This window comes from Rhagoletis zephyria, unplaced genomic scaffold, assembly GCF_001687245.7.
Source record: "Rhagoletis zephyria isolate East Lansing unplaced genomic scaffold, Rhagoletis_zephyria_1.1 Rzeph_scaffold_01136, whole genome shotgun sequence".
Lineage (NCBI taxonomy): Eukaryota > Metazoa > Arthropoda > Insecta > Diptera > Tephritidae > Rhagoletis > Rhagoletis zephyria.
In genome coordinates this window covers 88,223-110,053 of record NW_016158220.1, presented here as the reverse complement: position 1 = coordinate 110,053, position 21,831 = coordinate 88,223, and the positions used below count along the sequence as shown (strand labels likewise).

Below are 21,831 nucleotides of genomic sequence, written 5' to 3'. Positions count from 1 at the left end.
CAAAATAATATATTTCAAGCATTTTTGATATTTAATTCAACAATATTTTTTATCATTTTACACAAACTCACGATCAGGGCCACACGGCAACACTCGATTAGTTTGACAGCACTTGCAGAAGAAATAAAAATTGCTAGTACAGCACGAGCAAGTTGAAATATATTTCCGAAATCGATTTTCGCTCTTGCAGTTGCAGTCCCACCTTGCAACTTTTATTTCTGAAACTGATTTCCGAAGGGTGACAGAAAGATCTTTCTGGCTGTTCACACATCGAAATAAAATTTCTCTTTCTCAATTTGATAGCGAATTGCGTGCGAAAGACGGAAATATTGCCACGTCTGACAGGCTCTTAACAGCTGTTATCTCTAGACAAAAATAATAATATATTTGTCCATCACCTTGTTCGTTTCATTTCCATTTTTCCCATGTTTTCATATGGCTTTCAAAGCTTCCCCTTGGCAATTTACATCGCTGTCAGCTCTAATTTCCAAATTGTTTAGTCATTGCTGCCGTATCGAAAATAGGGTTTCATAATTTAACTTAAAATAGTTTTGTGAAAATGCCGGATTATTTGGGAGATGATCAGCGCAAAATTAAAGCTGATGAGACCGAAGAAAAAGAAATAAAATCGCTGGATGAAGGCGATATTGAGCTTTTGAAGACATACGGCCAGAGTCAATACCATAAGGCCATTAAAACCATTGAGGAAGATATCCAGAAAGCTGTTAAGCAAGTAAACGAGCTTACAGGAATTAAAGAGAGTGACACCGGACTAGCACCACCAGCCCTTTGGGACTTAGCAGCTGATAAACAAATATTACAAAATGAGCAACCACTTCAAGTAGCCCGTTGCACAAAAATAATTAATGCCGATTCGGATGATCCGAAATATATCATAAATGTAAAACAATTTGCCAAGTTCGTTGTTGATTTGGCAGATTCAGTAGCGCCAACTGATATTGAGGAGGGCATGCGTGTTGGTGTCGATCGCAACAAGTATCAGATACATATTCCACTGCCTCCAAAAATTGATCCCACTGTCACAATGATGCAGGTAGAAGATAAACCAGACGTAACGTACAGCGATGTGGGAGGCTGCAAGGAACAGATCGAAAAATTACGAGAGGTAGTAGAAACGCCACTTTTGCATCCGGAAAAGTTCGTTAACCTTGGTATTGAGCCTCCAAAAGGAGTGCTGCTTTTTGGTCCTCCTGGAACAGGTAAAACTTTGTGTGCTCGGGCAGTGGCTAATCGTACAGATGCCTGTTTTATACGTGTTATTGGTTCAGAGCTTGTTCAAAAGTATGTGGGCGAGGGCGCGCGTATGGTTCGTGAACTATTCGAAATGGCCCGATCAAAAAAAGCTTGCTTAATATTCTTCGACGAAATTGATGCAATTGGTGGAGCACGTTTCGATGATGGTGCTGGCGGCGACAATGAAGTGCAGCGTACCATGTTGGAGTTAATTAACCAGTTGGATGGATTCGATCCTCGTGGTAACATAAAAGTGCTTATGGCTACCAACAGACCTGATACACTTGATCCTGCACTGATGCGACCTGGGCGTTTGGACCGCAAAGTAGAATTTGGGCTTCCTGACTTGGAGGGGCGCACGCATATTTTTAAAATTCATGCCCGTTCTATGTCTGTAGAGCGTGATATACGTTTCGAATTACTCGCACGTCTTTGTCCAAATTCGACTGGAGCGGAAATACGTTCGGTATGTACTGAGGCGGGCATGTTTGCAATACGTGCTCGCCGTAAAGTCGCTACAGAAAAGGACTTCTTGGAAGCAGTCAATAAAGTCATTAAGAGCTACGCTAAATTCAGCGCTACTCCACGTTATATGACGTATAATTAAATATTAGTATCTAGTATTTTCTTTAATGTACTCTACCAAACAGAACATTCATAAGTTCGTAATAAAACAATAAAGAAATCGTTAAATTCAATTTATTTTATTTAGCAAGGCGAATTCATAAATTAGTCTGTTCCTTTGAACTTCGGACTAAAACCTGTGGAAATGTCAAAATACAATTTTACTCTCTCAAGTGAGAGTAAAAGGACAACAGATGCAGAAGTGCACGGGAACGCAAAAAGCACTATTTCCTGTAAAAACGTCAGTCGGTTTGTTTACATGTCATTGGTGCAACACTGATTTGGCTGAAATATCACTAAATATTTATAAAAATCTATGCATATTCAAATATTTCGTTGTTTACTTCCATTTTTAAACAAATATAATTTGTTTGCACATGTAGATCTAAATCACGTTATTGACAACCTAAAAAAATTAGCTAATCACATAAAGGAGAAAACATGAAAACATTAACATTTTACTTATTTTAAGTGTTTGAAAGTGTATTACTATTTTATATTTACCTCGTGATGGATACTGTGTAAGGTGTACTCTGCAAAAGGTGTTCAGCCCCTCTTCTTCGGCACCACAGAAAGGAGAATTCTACTTCGTTTGGGTTATAATCCCTAAGTGCGACCGAAGGCCGCCCACGCAGAAGGTGTTCTCTGCAAAAATACTTGCGATTGTTTAGATAAGACATGTTGAATATCAAAGAAAAGCTCGATTTACACCCTTTTTTATGGTGGTATTTATATATAATGTTAATGTAGTGATTTTTAAAGAAAAAAATACATTTGTTAAAAAGAAAAAAAATTTTATAAAAACTTGTTTTCCAAAAATTTTTTCAATAATGAATAACAATTATTGTTTGTCAAAAGAGAGGTACTTCCAAGGCGAATTCATATAAGGTGGTATCGATTCAACAAATACAACAATTACTTGTATTTTGTTTTTGCTTTTAGCTGGTCATTGTCAAATTTCAGCTATTCTTCTCCGAATGAAAAAGGGAGACAGAAAATGCAAACACTCTCACGTTTTCACTCACTCACTAGCAAAATATAAAATTTTGACAATCAAACGCTACTCACAGCTGATTAAACAACACCACCTTATATAAATTCGCCTTGGGTACCTTTCTAGCGACATAAAAATCTTTGAAATATCATCAATGGTTTACGAGGTATTTAAGTTTTAAAAGTCAAGTTTTTGACCAGTTACAAAAACAGTTTGACAGTTAAACAAAACTTAAATTTTTTGTTTCCACCAAAAAAAAAAAAATTGTTGTATTCTCTATAAATGCCTCTATAGAACCCACTACTTTTGTTTGTTTTAGAAATGTGCGTCTACTGCACTTGTTACTAAATGAGTATTTGCCTTATACCAAAACATTTGCAGTCCTAATAAGTTATTTGATTGGTAACCTCAATAGAGCTTCTTGTTCCCATTTACGTACGTATGTAATTATAACAACACATAATAACAGTTAATTTAAGCACTTGTTAACTTTAGGAGTTTAGATGAATACCACTAATACTTAATTTCAAACAATTTCATTATTATTTTTTTCAGACTCCATCCATGGCACTGAAAATGACTCAGCAGCACTGCTGGAAGACATACTCAATGATGATTTTGCTGAGACTCACGTGCGTCCTATACGCGGTCCTTCTTTAAGTACTCTACTCTGGTCTGGTTCGGATGGAGATATGACATGGGTGTGTTTATTTATCGTTATTTTGGCATTGTGCTTTGCCATACCATTGGTAGTTGTGATTTTTTGGACACATCCTCACAGCAGCGGAAGCAATCACAACAATCATACAACAACAGCGATGTGACACAATTGATTCGATGTGAATGGCAAACATTTTTATTTCAAAATTCTATTCTTTATTTTATTTAAATGCTCACTTACAAATATGGTTAAGGAATTATTTGAAAGACCAAAAACTAAGAGCACAGGTAAACAATTATGCATTGTGATCTTTTGCACACATTTTCAGAGTAGTGAATATGGAAACCGTATAGGAGTAGTCGAGAAGCTAAATAACAATTTAAAATATGATGTAACATTAAATAACCATATAAGAAGAAAGACAGAGTTGTAAAGTTCGAAAGTGCCTTCTCTCTTTAAGGGAAAATCTTCAATACCTATGTATCTTTTAATATAAAAATGTGTCTGGGCGTAATTTAGTTTTCTTGTCACCTATTTGTTACAAGTTCCGTTAAAATATTTATTATGGGATTGTTCGCTTTATAAATTTTTAAAATTATAAATAACATATGCATAGCTACATACATATGTATGTATGTATGTATGTAGTATATGTATTGGGAAGTCGAAAAACTTGACGCGCGATTTGCTAGAAAGAAAACGTTGTATTCGGAAACTTCTGTAATTAAATTACTTGATTCTCGTGACAATTTTGTAAGTGTTTTTTTTATCGAAACCATTTAGATTTAAATCAAACAGAATTTGTAAATAAATATCTTCCAAAGCTGTGTGTGATATACATACAGACAAACTATGTACATATGTATACGTAAAAAAGTAATTGAATGATAAAAAACGAATTTTATAAATAAAAACCAATTTTTACAAAAGTTATTTAATTTTAGATAATTTTTATTGAGCTAATTGTTTTTGTCACCAATTTTTGAGTTTTTGTAAGCAAAATTACAAAAACTATAATAAGCAAAAATAAGTTCCTCCTGTAAATTCAATAACAGATTATAAAACTGGGAATTGCTTCTACCCTCTGTTTCCGATGCATTGCTGTCATGTACTGAGCAAAACTCAGGAGAATATTTTTGGTTAAAATTATTTCCAGTAATATAATTTTAGTCAAACCAATTCAAAATACTGGATCACAAAAGTCTGTATTACAACTAATTTTTAAGCAAAAAAACAACCGACTTCAGTTCTGATATACAAATTTGGGAGTGCCGTTAATTTCTTCATGTTCCAATAATCGGATCTAAACCAAATTAGTATGGGACCACCCCTGAGCCACCACCTTTCCGATAGAAAATTGAAATCAGTTAGCGTGGTCCAAAATTACGCGGTAACATACATGAAAAAATATATATATACACTTGTGTCTTTTTTTTATGCGGTAAATGCGTTCCTCAGAAAGCCGCATAAAAAAGTTATTTACTTTCATACAAAAACAGGAGATGATACTCCATGTAAAACCTAAAAAGCTGCATAAAAAAATCCAACGAGGCAATATTAAGCAAAACAAAACAATTTATTTTCAACACTTATTATACCATGTAAAACTGAACATTAAAGAAATAAATAAAGTTTTATCTGTATTTTAACCAAAAGCAAAAAAATCACAATAAATACATGAATTATGTAAGAATACAAAGACAAATTAATTATCAGAAGTATTGTCACTTACACACTGAAATAAGTTATTAACAACTCTCACAAAAGCAAAATCGCTATAGCACAAAAATGGTTTGAAAAACCGCATAAAAAGAGACCTAAGTGCATTGCCGAGGAGCGACCGCTCTTAAGAAAAAATCTCTTTTCTAAATTTTTTTGCATTTTGCTTTGACCAGGGCTTGAACCCAGGCGCTGCGGAGTGGAAGCACGCACTGCTTAGCACTACACCACAGCGGCCGCCAAAAACTTTACATATGAGAAATAAGGCCATACGATCTTATTTCAATACAAAAAGTAAATGACTCTTTAGCGGCGGTCCGCGTGGGCTTGCCACCGCGCGCCTTTGCGTCCGAACCCGACGCGATCGCGCCGCGCCGTGTTAAGTGAATTAAAGCCATAAGCCTTATTTCCTATGGCTTTATTGCACGATGCCATGCGAATATGTCTAAAGTTCTCATATAAAATAAAAAAATTCGGGCATATGTTTTATGAAATAAAATGGGCAATCTTCAGCAAACAAATTTCCAAAAATCAACTTGCAATTTTTTCTTCTGCTGTAGCCGCTTAACAGATTTTGGCCGAGTTCAACAAAGCACTCTCTTCTGTGCCAACTGATGCCAATTGGAAATGCCAAGTGAAGCCAAGTCCTTCTCCACTTGGTCTTTCGAACACAGTGGGGGCCTCCCTCTTCCTCTGCTACCACCAGCGGGTTCCGAGTTGAATATTTTCAGAGCTGGAGCGTCGGAGTCCATTCGAACGACATGGCAAAGCCAGCGGAGCCGCTGCATTGTAAATCGCTAAACTATGTTCATGTCGTTGTAAAGCTCATAAAGCTCGTCGGTGCATCGTCTACGGTACTCGCCGTCGCTAAGGCGTAAAGGCCCGTAGATCTTCCACAAAATCTTTCTCTCGAATACTCCAAGAGCTGCCCCATCGGATGTTGTCATTGTCCATGCTTCGGCGCCAAATACCAACACGGGCATGATGAGTGACTTATAGAGTGTGGTTTTCGTACGTCGAGAGAGGACTTTATTTCTGAATCGCCTAAATCGGGAAAGCTAAATCGTGGACATTCTTAATCGAATACATATACTCTATCTCCGTTCCCAGGTTATTAGCTACCACCAAACTCGTTTGCTAAAAACGTTTCGATTATTGTAAGTATATACTATAATGTTCTGAAACTTGTTCTTAGATCGGAAATTAAAAATCTCAGCGCAATTGTTTTCAAAGCTTTTATTTATTATTTTAGTAATTAGGATATAATTTTGTACATATATATGTATTTATTGTACATCTTTAACTGAAATAAATTGAAAGCATTGATGTACAAACATATCAAACATATATGCATGCATGTATGTTAGGAATGTTAATCGCACGATCCCGGGATCCCGGCCGTTTTTTAAGTCTCGAAAATCCCGGGATTCTTAGCAAATAATCCCGGGATTTTCGGGATTTGTAATTTGCACTGATGGCAATAATTGAAACTCGTTTTCTTTACCAGTATTGGCTATATTTCTTTTTTTTTATTTCATAATAAATATTTTTTCATAAATGTGTAGCTCATTGTAACACATTGCGATAGCAAATTTGACACACAAAAATCAATACGTTCGCGAAACCATGTGCCAAATATATGTAGTAAAATTGCGTTTTTAGTTTTTCACTCTGACGTCAGTAATTAAAAATGTTTTAAAAAATTCAGTGAAATGTGCTTAAAGAAGAAGTATGTGTATCAAATTAAAGAGGAAATTCTGTAGAATTTAAGCAGATTCAATGCTTTAGTGCATAAGGACTGGTAAGTACTCAAAATGTCCTTCTAAAATTGTATCCATAATTTTGGCAATATTTGTTTTTGAAAAAATTATATCTTAAGGACTTAAATAAAGTCGATAACATCCATGAATTTCGTCCCTCTAACTTTATCAGCTTAAAAAATTACCTATTCGTCCTTGTGAATCGAAAAAATTTTAATTTTTTTAATTCTAATTTAAATTTAATTCTTGCAATTGGTACCCATATTTTTGTTCTAAATACATCGCATTGAATTTTTAAATAATTTTTGGAATTAGTCATGTCTTTGAAATTACAAAGTCCTCTAAAATAAATCCTGACGTCAGAGAGAAAAAATAAAAACGCCACTTCAAATAAAAAAGTAGGTTCCAAAGCCATTTATTTATTATTTTTTTATGGTAGGAGAGCTTCTCAAACAATATAGAAGCAATTTTTTCGATTTAAGTTGTTGAAAAGTAATGAATATCTAAATCCCGGGACTAATCCCGGGATCCCGGGATTGTGATAACGACATCTCGAAAATCCCGGGATTTTAAAAACCGAAACAATTAACATCCCTAATGTATGTGTAATACTTAAGGCAAATTCATAATTTCAATAAATAAACCATATAACATACTTACAGTATGCATAGGCGAGAATACGATAGTGATATACATAAGTACATATGCATATAACTTACGTACTTATAATTAGAGTGACGAATGGATTAATTAAGTCACACTTAAAACTAAATGATTCCTTAACCTCTTTGGTAAAATTTATGGTAGGTAGTATATCCAGATGTTCATACATACATACATACATGTACATAAATATCATTGTCGTAATGTAGAAAGGCCTTAACGAATATCGGTTTCTAGTAAGCCAGTTTTTAAGTTACGGCTGTCAAATTTTTTATGTATTTATTAAAATATATATGTATATATATATATATGTATATAAAGTAAATCTCCAACAATAAATAAAAAAACAAAAAATAATTAGCACTTCATACATTTTGCTAGATGCTTGACCCACCTTCTCGAATTTGCCGTGTGCACCTTGATGTTGTAACCAGTGTACGAAAATAAACTATACTGTACGTTACTATTTCGTTTCGTTTATTACTTTAACAGTTCGGTACAATACGAAAACAAAACGGCTGAGCACTTTGGCGATAGTACACTACAGTAGTTAGTAGTTACATACGAAACAACAAACGAAATGAATCGTGCAGAAAAAAATATATGTATGTATGTACATATATGCAATAACTAAATACAAAACGAATGGCTGCAATGAAATAAAAAAATAAAAATGTTTTTTAATCGAATTGGATATGAAAATTTACAGAAAAAAATATTTTTCACGTAATTGAAACGTTTGCACACATATAAAACGTACCATATGGGACAATTGTCACAAACGAAATGCAAACGTTTCTCGTTGGGGAAAATGACAGTGAATCTTACAATTTGTTTCTGACTATGTACAAAACTGTACAAAACCACAAATGATATGATGATCGATGAGCAAATGGGAATTGTTTTGTACAGTTTATTTTCGTACCCTGGTTGTAACACAAATAAAGATACATATAATTTTTTTTTTATTACTTACTAAGAATTAGTCGGAAAAAATACAAGTATATACCACCCGAAAATTCTATGGCACGAGTTTTCGAATTATATAGGCCGATAAAACCTTAACAACCTCATACATACATACTTCCCAAACATTAACGGCATTCAAAAGACCAAATTGCCTCATGGTCTCATTATCCATCCATTGGAGTTCAAACGTTGAGTGCCAAATTACTTAGAAGCTGGAGTTTATTACATATCTATACATACATTTTGCTTAGTTATTTGTTTATTGTTTATAATTGCGGTGCTGCAAAGTTTTAACGGCCATTTACATATGTATGTATGTATATTTAACTTTGTAACTAAGAATGCCAATGCGATCTTCATATGGTAAAAAAAGATTAGCTGGTGGAAAGGGTCAGCGAGCTGGAAATCGGTTGCGGAACAAGGAAGCAAGAAATTTCGCTATCGAAATGGGGTAACTCTTGTTCTTGTTATTTTCAGGAAGTGTGAATATACGAATCGGTAATACATACTTATATTCCGCTGATCGTGTCGTGCGAGTTGTTAACTTCTAAGCTTACATACTACTGAAAAAGTAAGCGAGTTGGTAATAAGCAATACATCGAAAAATTAAATTAGTTTTTTAAATACAAACAAATATTATTAGCAGGGCTCGGATTTTGATGCAATTCCATCGTTTTTATGAAGCTTCGGAAGCATTTCCTTGTAATATAGAAACTCTATTCGTAGGCTTTAGATAGAAAAAAATAAAAGTTATTAGCTAATTTTTACGTAATTTTCGGTTTTTTGACCTAAAGGTATTTTTTTCGATTTAAGCGCACTTTTTGGGCTATTTTTTCAATTTTTATTTGTTTTAATAAATTTTTTTCGTTAAATATTTTTCTGGCAAATAGTTTCGATAGATGTAGCCGGTCGTCATATGAATGGTCCGTAATTAAAATTAGGACTTTTTTCTCATTTGGATGGAACTCATAATTTGATATTTCCAGTGGTGTTAATGTATCGATTTAGTTGTCACTTGTTTACTATTATTCAAAACCGAATTTAATATTTTTTAAATATTCGTGACCGCCCAATTCTGTGTTTTCTTGATAAATTATTTGTAAAGAAATTTTATCAAGTAAAAGCATTCTGTGTCAAGATTTACATATAAAATAAAAAGCTCTACGACTTCCACAAGATCAGTTTCCCGATTTCCATATGAGTGGAACTGATTTCATTGTCACAAACAGTGTGCAAACCCCTTTTTATTTTAGTGTGGTAGAATCGGCAAAAAAAATTTGGTAGATTTTCCAATTCATATTTTTATTGGGTATACATAACGCACACCGTCGTCAAAAGAGGCACAACTCAAAAATTAGATCGAGAAATATAAGTGCAAGTGGATTGTACAAATTTAACGCAATTGATGCGATGGAAAAAAATTTTCATTAAATTGAGAAAAATCCTACAGATTGATTTATGCAAAAAGTCTACCATATTATTTTTCCATTGCTTAATACTTTAGCAAACATAAATATGCGGATTTTTGACATGTATTAAAAAGTTAAGGCACAGATATATTTACAGCAATTGTATGATGTACATTTTTAAAAATTCATTCATTAATTTTTATATTTCGCATAAGAATTGAATTAAAATTTTAGAGTTATGTGAAAATTGTAAACAAATGTTCTGCCTTAAAATGTGGTAGATTTTAAGAATTGTGTGGTAGATGTGGTAGACACCCAATTTAAAAAAAAAATATATGGTAGATCTACCATATATGTATGAGGTAGAAGTTTGCACACTGGTCACAAATGAAAAATACGCATTTAAAAGAAAAAAAGCTTTTGACTGCCGTAGCCGAGTAGGTAGAGATGTCGGCTATAAATTCTGTGTGTAGTAGGCTCAAATGCCGGCACGTGCAGTATTCAAATGCTAGAAACAAATTTTTTAATATACAAAATTTATAATTTTCATATGACATAGGCTGTGAAATGTCAGATGTCAAAATTCCTTGGACACTACCATTCACACACACACGAAAAAAAGCTATTTTTTTCTTGACCGTTTTCATAAGTGGTCCGTACTTAGCCTTATGGAAACCCTTGGAAACCCAGAATAAGCAAAATAAAGTTTAAAATTTTCCGCTATACATCAATCAAGCGCCGGATATAGAAAATGCTAAAAGCTTCAGGAGTGGTTTAGGAAAGTTTCATTAACTTCTTTTCAGATTCAGCTCTCGAAATGACACTAAAAAGAAGTTTCTCTAAAGAAAACTAAATTCGCCTATACAGGTGAAGCGGGAATATTTTGAATTGTATGTAAAATCTTCAGATCAGCTCTTTTTAAAGAAGTATCTTTAAATTAAAGTTTTTCTTACAGATATCGTCTTTCTCTGATGATGTTCTGAAGTATCTTGAACATACATACATACATACATATGTAATGGAAACCAATGGATTTTTTTTCAAAAAATTCATTGAACTCAAACCTTTTCCGGGCATTTCTTAGTTTTAGGCTATTTTCCAGGATTATTAGGAGTTTTCATTTTTTATTTTTTAAGGTAGTTTTTTGGTACTCTTTAGGTCGTCAAAATCCGAGCCCTGATTATTATTTAGTTTTGGTTGTTTTCTGATTGTTATAATTGTTTTTGTTCTTGACAATCGTTATGTCGGCGACAAAACCAACCCATTTGAAGCCTAGGTTTTTGTCTTATAATTTGTTATATGATATCTGTTACGAGAATGAGTATGATAATTTTAAGAATAAAGGTGTAAATATGGCATCTTGAAAAATTTTATATGCATTATTTTTTCTTGTAAATACTGCGTATATAAAATAAGTATAGTTAAGCCGAATGGAGCCACAAAAGGGATGATACAAATTTTCAGCTGCGGCATTGTAGTCCAATTTTATATGTATGTATTTGTTTAAGTTTTGGTATGCGATTTTCTAATGAATCAGTTTCGTAGGACATTGCAGGGTTTAACATTTAGCAAAGAATTTACCAACTCATTTACTGGTTATTACTTTTGTTGTAAGGGCAGATAGCATAAATGTACATATGTGCATACATACATATGTACATTAGGGTGCCCATCGAAAATTTTGTTTTTGAAATTTCAAAAGACCCCGCCCTCTAATTTCTCTCCTTTTTATGAGAAATATTATTGCATATTTTTATAGATTTCTCTAAAATCATTTATAGCAGCTGATTTGATTTTCTTAAATTATTTGGCTTCGAAAATATTAAATGTAATTTTCACAAAAGTTCTGAATTGTTGAAATCGATTTGCATGTAAAACCTTTGTCCATACAAAACAATTGAAGATTGAATAGCTTGTAATGTGAATAGATTGTAATGTTCGCCCATCTCAGCAGCACAACCGCTGATTACTGGGTCTTGCAAAGGATAGATCAATGCTTCGAGAAATAAACAAATTTACTAAGAAAGAAAGTTGCAACAATTTTAATTTTTTCCAATCTCAATTTTTTAGTTTTTATTTTTTTCACATGGCACGGTTTGATTTAGAAGAAAAAAATCAAAACAGTTTGTGACACTTTCGATACCACTTTGACACTTGCTCTAATGCTACTACACCTTGTTGATATGTATTGGATTGTACTATAAATTTTGAAATTATGGAATTAAGTGATGGTAAAAACTTAAAAATTAAGAAATTGTTATTTTTTTTTAATTTTACCCGATGAAAATTCCTGACAGTCCAAGTCTGACAAGAGATTGATATACGACATTTTAAAGGCCAATAAATCCTCTTCTCACAACATGTCCGATCTTTAAAATTGAATGAAAAGTAGTCATTCGAAAACTGATAAATCTACAAAACCGTACTTTCTTGACCTAAAGTGACAAGTCGCGACCTCTAAATGATTTTGGAATAATCTATAAAAATAGGCAATGATAGGCTGACTTCCAAATCGGATCAATACAATGTTTGGAAACTGTTATACTGCGGTACTCAAACTGTTTGTATATGCAGAGTTGCGACACATTGCAACCATATACAATTCACATTTTGAATATTCAATATAGCATTGAACGATTTTTCTGAATTTTCCGTTTTTAAAACACAAATCGTAACCAATAACAAACGAAGCATCAACTTTGTTTCTGGCGATGCGTTTCGCTAACTTTTCGGCTGCGTTTTGGAACAGTATACATTGTCAATATTTTGTAGTTCGACGTTATGGAACCTTACACTTTGTACGTATGAAATTAGGGGGTGAGGTCTTGAAAAAAAAAAATTGAGGGCACCGTAATGTACATACATACATAAGGATGTACATGTATGTGTATGATTGAATGTACATTAGGAAGAACTGTTCAAAGTCAAAAATAAGGAAAGCCGTATTTTTAAATCAATATTTTGAAGGTAATGAAAACGTTTTTAAGGTCTTTGAGTCCGATTCGGATGATAGAATCGTAAAATTCATAATGGCCAATCCAATAAGGTGGATGCTATTCAAAACTCTTATCCTTTGCATTTTTGTGGATAAAGTGTGCCATATTGAATCGGTCATTTTAAATTTCGTGATTCTTCTTTCGTCAGAATCGAATTCCACGACCCCAGAAAACATTTTTACCACATCCAAAATCTGCAATTTGTCACCAAGAAAAATTTTACTTCTAGTTTCTTTAATTTTTCGACTTACGCCATTTGCTCATAAAAATCGAAACTCTTTTTTTTTTTAATTCGGGTCTAGAAAATCTTCAAATCGGTTAAAAATTTACACTTCCAGCCTTTGTTGCGCCGGGGCTTGGAACTTTTCCATATATTTTACAAGAGGGGAATACAATTTTTCCTAGAATCGCTATAAAATTATTAAAATCAAACATTTTTGGATCGACTAAGAATATTTCTCTTCAGAAATCTTCAAAAAATAAATTATGATTCACATTTAACTTTTCCGAAATTTTACTAACTATTTTTTCATAATCGATAATCTTTTTTTTTATATACAAAAAATGTGTTAATTTATGTGTTCGTAACCACATCACGCGCGTTACGAAAGAATAGAAGTAAAATATATGGTAAACTGCAGAGAGGAGGCGGCACGGTTCCAGTATTAACTAGATTCCAATTAAAAAAATATGGGTCTCCTTATTTTCGATATTCTACAGTTCTGGGGCGGCAGCAGGCAAATTTCAAAAAGTTTATTTTCCTGTGTATTGTGTTGGGCCAGCCCAATGTAGGTAACTTTATGTGTACATAAATAAGTGTTAGTATAGCCCGATTATTATATTTCTGCAATGTGCCCAGGTGCCCAGCATTTTTAATTTGGAGAAACTATTTTTTCACGTGAAATAGTTTCCAATCAGCACTGGGTTTACAACAAACCACACTTCGATTGCTTCGATAAATTTTCCAACTTATTTATCAAGAATATTTACTTGAACCTTAAATTCTCAAAGAAAGCAATATTACTTTTTAACATGCTAACACGCCGTAACGCATTTGTTGTACTTTTGTTGCCTTCCGCGTTTGTTGTTGCGTGTTCTGCAGGTGGGCTTATCGTTGAGGGAGATGTCGATAAAAGCGTATCGGGGGATGCGATGTTCGATAGATCCTTGTTAGTTGGTGGATCCCTGCCCGAAAAGGGAGACAATATTTTGGAATCAATCGACACAAAATCACAACTTTCTTCATGTGGGCTTTTTCACTTACGTCTCTAATGACGATAGATCCGATGCAATCGTGGCGTCTTCTGCTATTTCAACGACGGAAAGACTAGCCTCAGTTTTCTTTGTGACTCCTGGTTTGGTATGCGACACGGATGGCATGTTATGGACCTGCAAGAAGTAAAAATATTAAAAGTAAAAATAGTCAGTAAGTTCGAGTCGAAACGGTACTTTTTTAAAAGGCATACATTTTATTTTTTTATTTCACTAAATGGTAAAAATATGCACGGCAGCAGCATCATATGCAATGTACCACTGGCCAGGGACGGATCTACGGAGGGGGGAGGGAACGGAAATAGGGGAGATTTCGTAGCGCTTTCGACAGCAGCGGCATTTTGATACGAAACAAAATGGTTTTGAAAGCTAAAGTAATTCCCTTTNCGAAAACGCCGTATCACAGAAAGCTTTTTAAGAGCGCCCTACTTCAGAATTTGATTGCAGAACGACCTGTTTCAGAATTTGGTTGAAGAACGCCCTATCTCAGAATTCGGTTCAAAAACGCCCTATCACAGCTGAAAGAAAATACATTGAAAATGTGCTGAGATAGTTTTCTGAGATACAGCGTTTTAGAACTGGCTGCCGAGATAGATCGATATTCCACTCAGGTGACGATATATGTACATACGCAGATGTGAACATTCAAATAAGTGCGTGCTAAATTTTTGTATGAAAATATTATTTTTAAATGCGAACATTTTTAATGATAATCAAATATAAAGTATTAATTTTTACTATACACTATTTCCCTCAGTGTAGGTATATAAACAAGGTTACTAAATAAGAGTTACCTAATAAATTCGTCATTATTTAGGTTCATACCCTAATTGTTTAATAATGGTTGATAGCTTCGTTCCAAGGCACGATTGCTATGGAAATCTTAAAAATCAATTTCATAAGTTTTTCAACCCAAATCCACATACATATGTATGTATGTAGTTTGGTTAATATAAGCTTTTAGAAAGGACTGCGGTGGTGGTTTTACAACATTATTTACTTAGTAGAGTCCAAAATCTATTCAACAAAGTGTGATTGAATTTGACATTGCTCTCAGAAGAACCATCCTATAAAGTCGAATTGAAAAAATTTTGTATGAATTTTGAATCGATTGTGTATATTTTTTGGCATAATATTACCTTAAAAGAGAGCCTACCTGAGTTGTCAATCACACCTTGGTAGAGTCCTATACAGAAATTATTAATTCTTACGGACTTTTAGTTAAGTTTAAACGAAGTCTTATGTTCAAAAAAGTTTACTTACCCCCTTCTTCCAGCGTTTTTCCGCGGGTGAATACTTATTTGAGCTGAAGAGAAATGCTTGGGCCAATGCTTTCACGGATGGCATAACTTGCGCCACCTCCTCCTCGACTACCGCCTTTTCCCCAGGTGGAGAATTGGGGAGCTGAAAATGGAATCGGAAATAAATATGTACATATTTATTACTCAAAGAATAGCCGGTTAACTATTTTCTGCAAGAGTGACATAATCTAAAAAAATTAAAAACTCGAGAAAACCTGCTTTAAAGTTTTCTTCTAATGGGCTACGGTTAATCGATACAGCTATGAAATTTTTACACAACATAGAAGATGAGGTGTTTTTTTTTTGATTATGACACTCTTGCAGCAAATGAGCGATATGTCTTTTCTTAAATCTTTCCCTACTCACCGCATCTGCTGCACCTTCGTCCTGTGATAGTATTTTACTCGGATCAATTAGTTTTCGTTTCGGTTGCAGAAATTTGAACGCCATTGGTGTGGAACCTCGCGTCGGCGTGATTGGTGTGCGCGCGATTGTGGGGTTTATGCCACCAGAGTTCGCTTCGGCCGCATTTGGAGAATTTGGTGGCGAGTCCTCTATGGATGTGGATATGGTTACCGCCGCTTGCAATGTCGGTTCGCCAGAATCTTTAGTGGTTATTAATTCGGCCGTTGGCGTCTTCCTCTCATTGCGAAGGGTGGTGGTTTGTTGGTTCTTAAAATCGTAAATACGCACTGTATCGGAGTCGTCACTGGTGGTGGTAGTGTTTACCGATTGCATGGATTGATTGGAAAGTGTTTCAATGGATGCATTGTTCTCCTCCACCACTTGGGCGGGAAGCGCTTCATACACTGCGGAATGTGGCTCGATGGGCTTTCGGTTGTATGTTTTATACATATATATATATTTCAAACGCATACATACATACATATGTATTTTCGATTACGATGTTTAACCAAAACGTTTCAGAGATGTGTGTATTTGGAGGATTGGTGAGATTGGTGATGAAGTTTTTGTGTTTTATGATATTTTTGCATTGTTTTATGAAAAGAGAGTGGTATAAATAGAAAAAACACCAAAGACCAAGAATCAAATAATGTTAACAAAGCCGTTGTTTCTTTGGATTATTAGATTATGGGGATGTATGTATGTATGTATGTTTGTAGGTGTGTCGCATTAGATGGTGATCCCATTGGAATATACGTATGTGCTGTAAATGTATTAGTGTGTCTATGCGAGAAGAGGGGCTGCATATGTAGTTCTCACGCAAATGAAATTTTTTGATGGATATATGTATACTGGGTCAAGAAAGTGATTGATAAACGAATAAACTAAGGCTATTAGTTCATAAAAAGTAAAGTAGCTTTAACAAAGGTTTATAAATTGAAAAATGTGCACAAGTTATCGCCAAAATGAATCTACTTTGGATTATTTCTATTTATATAAAAATTGTTTATATCGTTGTTGAATTGTAGAAAGGCCGTAGCTGACATTTTTTTTCGAAATAAGGTTTTTACATTATACTAAACCCCATCAAAGACTTCAATCTGCAATCTTTAAAAAGCCATACGCATAGACTTGTATGTGTTGGAGCTTGGTTTTTTGTTTCTCATTCAAGGCGAATTTATATAAGGTGGTGCTGTTAGATCAGCTGATTTGATTCGCCTCGGTACACATGTGTCAAAATTTTTAATGAATTTTTTTTGTTTAAATTCAGTTGGCAGTTTTCTATATTTCATCAAAAATATGTTGATTGACGTATAACATCACGTGAGATTTTAGATGTTTATGCATACATACATACATACATACATATGTACATACATACATACATTACAAAAAGCACGAGCAAAAGAGCTTTATATAAAAAAAACGCTATGATCTTCGAAAATGTGTTATTTGAAAATTCGCCATTTGTCAGAAAACAAAAAAGAAGATATATCTGAGAATCCTGATTGTGATCTTTGCAACAGATTACACCAAAATATTTCTTCAAACTTTCTCAGGAATGTACATATATATGTATACATAAGTATTTATGATCCGTGAGCATTTGTTGCACATACATATGTACATACTAGCGAAGACCGAAAATCCGCTTTTCTAGAATTTCGATTGGTAATAGTCAAAATATGGTGCATTATGCCCTAAACACTATCTGTGTGAAAAATGACAATTTTTGGTCAATATCTTAGCCGCGCCCAAGTCCATCAAAGTTGTTAGGCAAAATCAAGTGCATAAGTGCATCACACATTTAATAATATACAGAGCTAATTGAAAATTTCAATTTTGTAGGAAAACGCAATACATAGAGTTTGTATACCAAAAGACAGATGGAAAGACACAAATCTTCGCCATTTTTGGGAAACTTTGTCTTCTGTTAGCCCGAACATATTCTCCTTATAAATTTTATTAATTGTGATGATAAAATCTCCAAAAACGTAAATTTAGAATTACATCTGTAGATTATTAAACGTGCGACATGTATTTATGTAAGTAAATATGTACATGCAAATACATTTGTATGTTAACACAAATTTTTAAAATACTCAGCATGCAAAGTTTGCATTTAGTATGGGTATCCATCTAAGCGTGTAAATGTACGTTTATACTAAAGGTTAAATGGGTTTGTAATCTTTGCAAAAGCCCCTCAGTTTATGGCAACCGGCTGGCAAAAGAAAACTCAACTCGTTTCGAATTGCAGCAGGTAGACTATAATTAAGCGAGTTGGCTCCATTTGCATAAATTACCGCGATTGGCGATAAGTTTCTTTATAAAAACCGTTTTTTTTTTGGTTCAAAGTGGAGCCTGTATTATGTTAGTGTGCGTTAGTTCATATTCTTGCTTTCATTGTGTTCTTCATGTGTGGAATGGTGAACTCAGTGAAACAAATGTTGTTAGTAAAATTACCAAAATATGCATTTATACATAACATAAAATCAATAATGCTGTAGCTACTAGCCAATTTAAAGGACGCACTCAAATGAAAACATACTTACCTCTTCGATTTGCTTGTCGTTTTTTGTTTTCAATAACTAACTTTACTAAAAACATTTGTCTCTTTAAAATTGTTTATTTGTTTTTTTTTTTTTTTAGTTTTCAACTTTCAACTATGTATATAATAAATTTATGCAAATACATTTTCTGGAGCCATACATATAGCTGTGTTTATTAACTACGTAGATACTTAACATGTGTAAACTTTATTGAAATAATTATTTATTTATTCAAAAAGAGCATACATCTTCATGACAATGTTACTTAAAGCTTAGGTACACAATATCCAATAAAAATAACGATAATTCAAAGCCATTTGGCGTATATCTAACTAAAGAAAAATTTCAACTTGTTTCAATGGAATAAATGTTGGGAGAAAGAAAAGCGAAATCAAAATCTATGTATAACTCAAAGTAAGCAACTGATAATTTCAAAATCAATTACGAAAAGCAATTACATACATACATCCACTGCCGAAACAAAGTATTGGCACAGCAAATTTTTCACAATATATGCAACAGTTTTCATTCTAATATTTTTCCGCTAATTTCGTATAAAAATATGGTTCATTCTACAACAAAAAAAAATAAAAATATAATAAATCCTAAACTTTGTGCAAAACTCGCGAAAATTCAGCAAATGTTCATGAAAATTTTCTACTTTTTAATCAGATTTTTCAGAATTTTTTCGATATGCAGATTTGTAGCCCAATCAATTTTACTTATAAAGTGTAAGTTTTAAGTAGCTACCGTTGATTTTTGGCAATTTCTTTTCATGCAGTCTCTTCCATACAAAAAATTTTTTCGAAAATACTTTATACCTTCATCAAAAAAAAAATTCTCAAAAATCAACGGGATTATGGACTAACTCCGAACTTGCATTTTTTTACTAAAATTTAATTGGCTGCAAAACTGCATACTCAAAACAATTCTAAAAAATCTGATTAAAAAATGAATTAAAATTTTGATGAAAATTTGCTGAATTTTTGCGAGTTTTGCACAAAGTTTAGGAATTCGTATACAAAATTGGCGGAAAAATATTAGAATAAAAATTGTTGCATATTGTGTGAAAATTTTGCTGTGCCAATACTTTGTTCCGGCAGTATACATACCTTTACACATTTAAACGACTTTTACGTGCTTAAGCTGGGCGAACTAATGCATTCATTTACATATTTAATAAAAAGGGTGCGTTACATTAGGAATTCGCTAATATGCACACCTAGTGTTTAAAAAAGCTAAGGTGGCACAATAGTTAGCAATAATCGGATATACATACATACATCATACATGGTTAGATTGCATAAGTATTAAACTGCATGCGTACATGCTTTTATTGACATTAGGGGTATTCACGATCCGGTGCATACTGTGTAGCATGGTGAATAGATAGCATAAATAGGATGATTGGCTTATATGTTTCATGTGTTCAAACAACAACAATAATGCTATTTATGCTATCTATGCCCCATGCTAGACAGTATGCACCGGATCGTGAATACCTCTATTGTGATAAGGCCGCTAAAGTAGATTATAGGGCCCTAGCTTGTGCAAATATGTATCGACATTATTTATAAGTATGTATGTATGTATGTATGTTTGGGTAAATGCAAACAACTTCGTTGGTACGTTGTGGGTGGTGTAACTTTATTCTACAATGGCCCTCGTCAATCCACGCGCGAGAATATTTCATAAATACCCGCACCTTACCTACATAACTATGCTATATTTATAAATTGATAATATGCTATATTTAGAACATGAAAAACTCAAACGTTTATGCGTTGCACTACTGACTAGTAATATGTTTACTCGTGGCTGGCTTTAAGCGAAAAAAAGAGCATCGCATATTTCTTTCATTCCTCAAACTCTATGTATGTAGTATGTAAGTAGCTCATCAAAAGAGCAAACTAGTATTGCTCGTTTTAACGTCGGTCTCACTGAGACCATTTAAGCAACTGTCGACTCCAGAGTCCATTTGTTCGCTCGATCCCCGCTGCGCTATTTCAGCATTTGGACTGTTTTCATTGTCTGTAGCGATATTATTAAGATTGTCCTTCTCGTAAAGTGGATTCATTACGAAATCTTTGGTCGTCGCCGAAGCGGCACGAAAACTGTCGCGTTTGAGATCTTTGTGGAGCAATTGCTTCTCGAATTGTGACAAAATATGACTCGATGGTAGCGTGCGCGTTTTAGTCGCTAACGAGATTCCCGACGCACCACTACCACCTCGATAAAAACTAAGTGAGGAGTGGGCACGACGCTTAGGAAGCGTAGCAGGATAGTTGGCAGCAGCGCTGGCACTTCTCCACGACCGTTGCGAACGTATGTCGTCACTGTAATTGTCTATGTCATTGTAATTGTCCGCGTCTAGGTTGCCGGTATCTTCGTATTCGCTATGTCTGTTAATGTTGCGACGTCGATTCGCGTTTCTGGAGCTGTCGTTGCCGTTGTCGTTGTCTTTAAAGTGTATGCGGTCCGAACTTTCGTAATGGGATGCTGAGGTGAATGATCGTGGTGGTAAATGTGCTTGATTATAAGTGGAAGTGGAAGTGGAAGTGGAGGTTGCATTTGCTGTGAGATTGTAATATGATTCTGATGGTGAGCGACGGCTAATGAATTTTAGGGAGCTGCTACGATGCACTGGAGTGGTGGAAAGGGTCCAATGAGAGTCGCTATGATCAGTATACAGCGGGATACTCTTATATGTATTTTTGGTGTGGCAATTTACCTCATTGATGGCTATGTCTGTTGTGGGTTCGTCACTGATATTCGGACTCGGTCGACTACCGTCTGTAGCGACAATTTGGTGTTTCGGACTAGTTTTCGACACTTTATCATCGTTAATGTAGTAGTCGCGGCTGTATCTGATCACAAAAGTTTTAATTGTATAATCGGGAAACAAGTATTGCATGTAGAATGTAGAATATTTTTTCAAATTTACCTTTTGTAATCAATTTCGCTGCGACTGTCGTCTGCCGCATCGGTTTTTATCAGAGATATGGGACTTTTTTCCGTGTTCGGAACTATATTCGGTAAATCCATGAAACGTTCTTGGCTACCGCTGATGCGACGCTTCAACGCCTCCGGCGCGTACGGATTATTCGGCATTTCCACCGCATTATTCCACTTTTTGTACTCACGCTCTGCAATAGAGCCTGAAAGTATGGAAGTAAAGCATTCAGATAGTTTTGTTTCAGAATCTTTTCATAACTAAGTAGGGAATGGAGAAAAGTCTTCCGCAAATACGAATGA

The 21,831-nt window shown here is 34.3% G+C and overlaps 3 protein-coding genes across 3 annotated transcripts in view; 2 read left to right on the top strand and 1 right to left on the bottom strand.

The window, feature by feature from the left end:
• LOC108362891 (lysM and putative peptidoglycan-binding domain-containing protein 4) overlaps positions 1–4,458 on the top strand; it is a 20,944-nt gene extending 16,486 nt beyond the window's left edge. The window contains exon 5 of the mRNA XM_017616044.1: positions 3,428–4,458. Within this exon, the coding sequence (XP_017471533.1) occupies positions 3,428–3,696 (269 nt within the window). The 3' untranslated portion in view covers positions 3,697–4,458. The remainder of the gene's footprint in view (positions 1–3,427) is intronic.
• On the top strand, positions 425–1,952 carry Rpt1 (26S proteasome regulatory subunit Rpt1). Its single transcript, XM_017616042.1, has one exon. The coding sequence runs from the start codon at positions 560–562 to the stop codon at positions 1,859–1,861; it is 1,302 nt and encodes a 433-aa protein (XP_017471531.1). The 5' UTR covers positions 425–559; the 3' UTR covers positions 1,862–1,952.
• An 8,280-nt stretch (positions 4,459–12,738) lies between the features above and the next one.
• Positions 12,739–21,831, bottom strand: part of LOC108362899 (Myosin-7a binding protein) — a 92,013-nt gene continuing 82,920 nt past the window's right edge. Inside the window, exons 14-19 of the mRNA XM_017616051.1 lie at positions 21,521–21,734; positions 20,477–21,443; positions 15,989–16,453; positions 15,585–15,725; positions 14,314–14,438; positions 12,739–14,234 (exon numbers count right to left, since the gene is read on the bottom strand). Coding sequence (XP_017471540.1) covers positions 14,036–14,234; positions 14,314–14,438; positions 15,585–15,725; positions 15,989–16,453; positions 20,477–21,443; positions 21,521–21,734 — 2,111 coding nt within the window. The 3' untranslated portion in view covers positions 12,739–14,035. The remainder of the gene's footprint in view (positions 14,235–14,313; positions 14,439–15,584; positions 15,726–15,988; positions 16,454–20,476; positions 21,444–21,520; positions 21,735–21,831) is intronic.

Coding starts and splice junctions, on each gene's coding strand:
- Rpt1 (XM_017616042.1), top strand. CDS start 560: ATGCCGGATTATTTGGGAGATGATCAGCGCAAAATTAAAGCTGATGAG.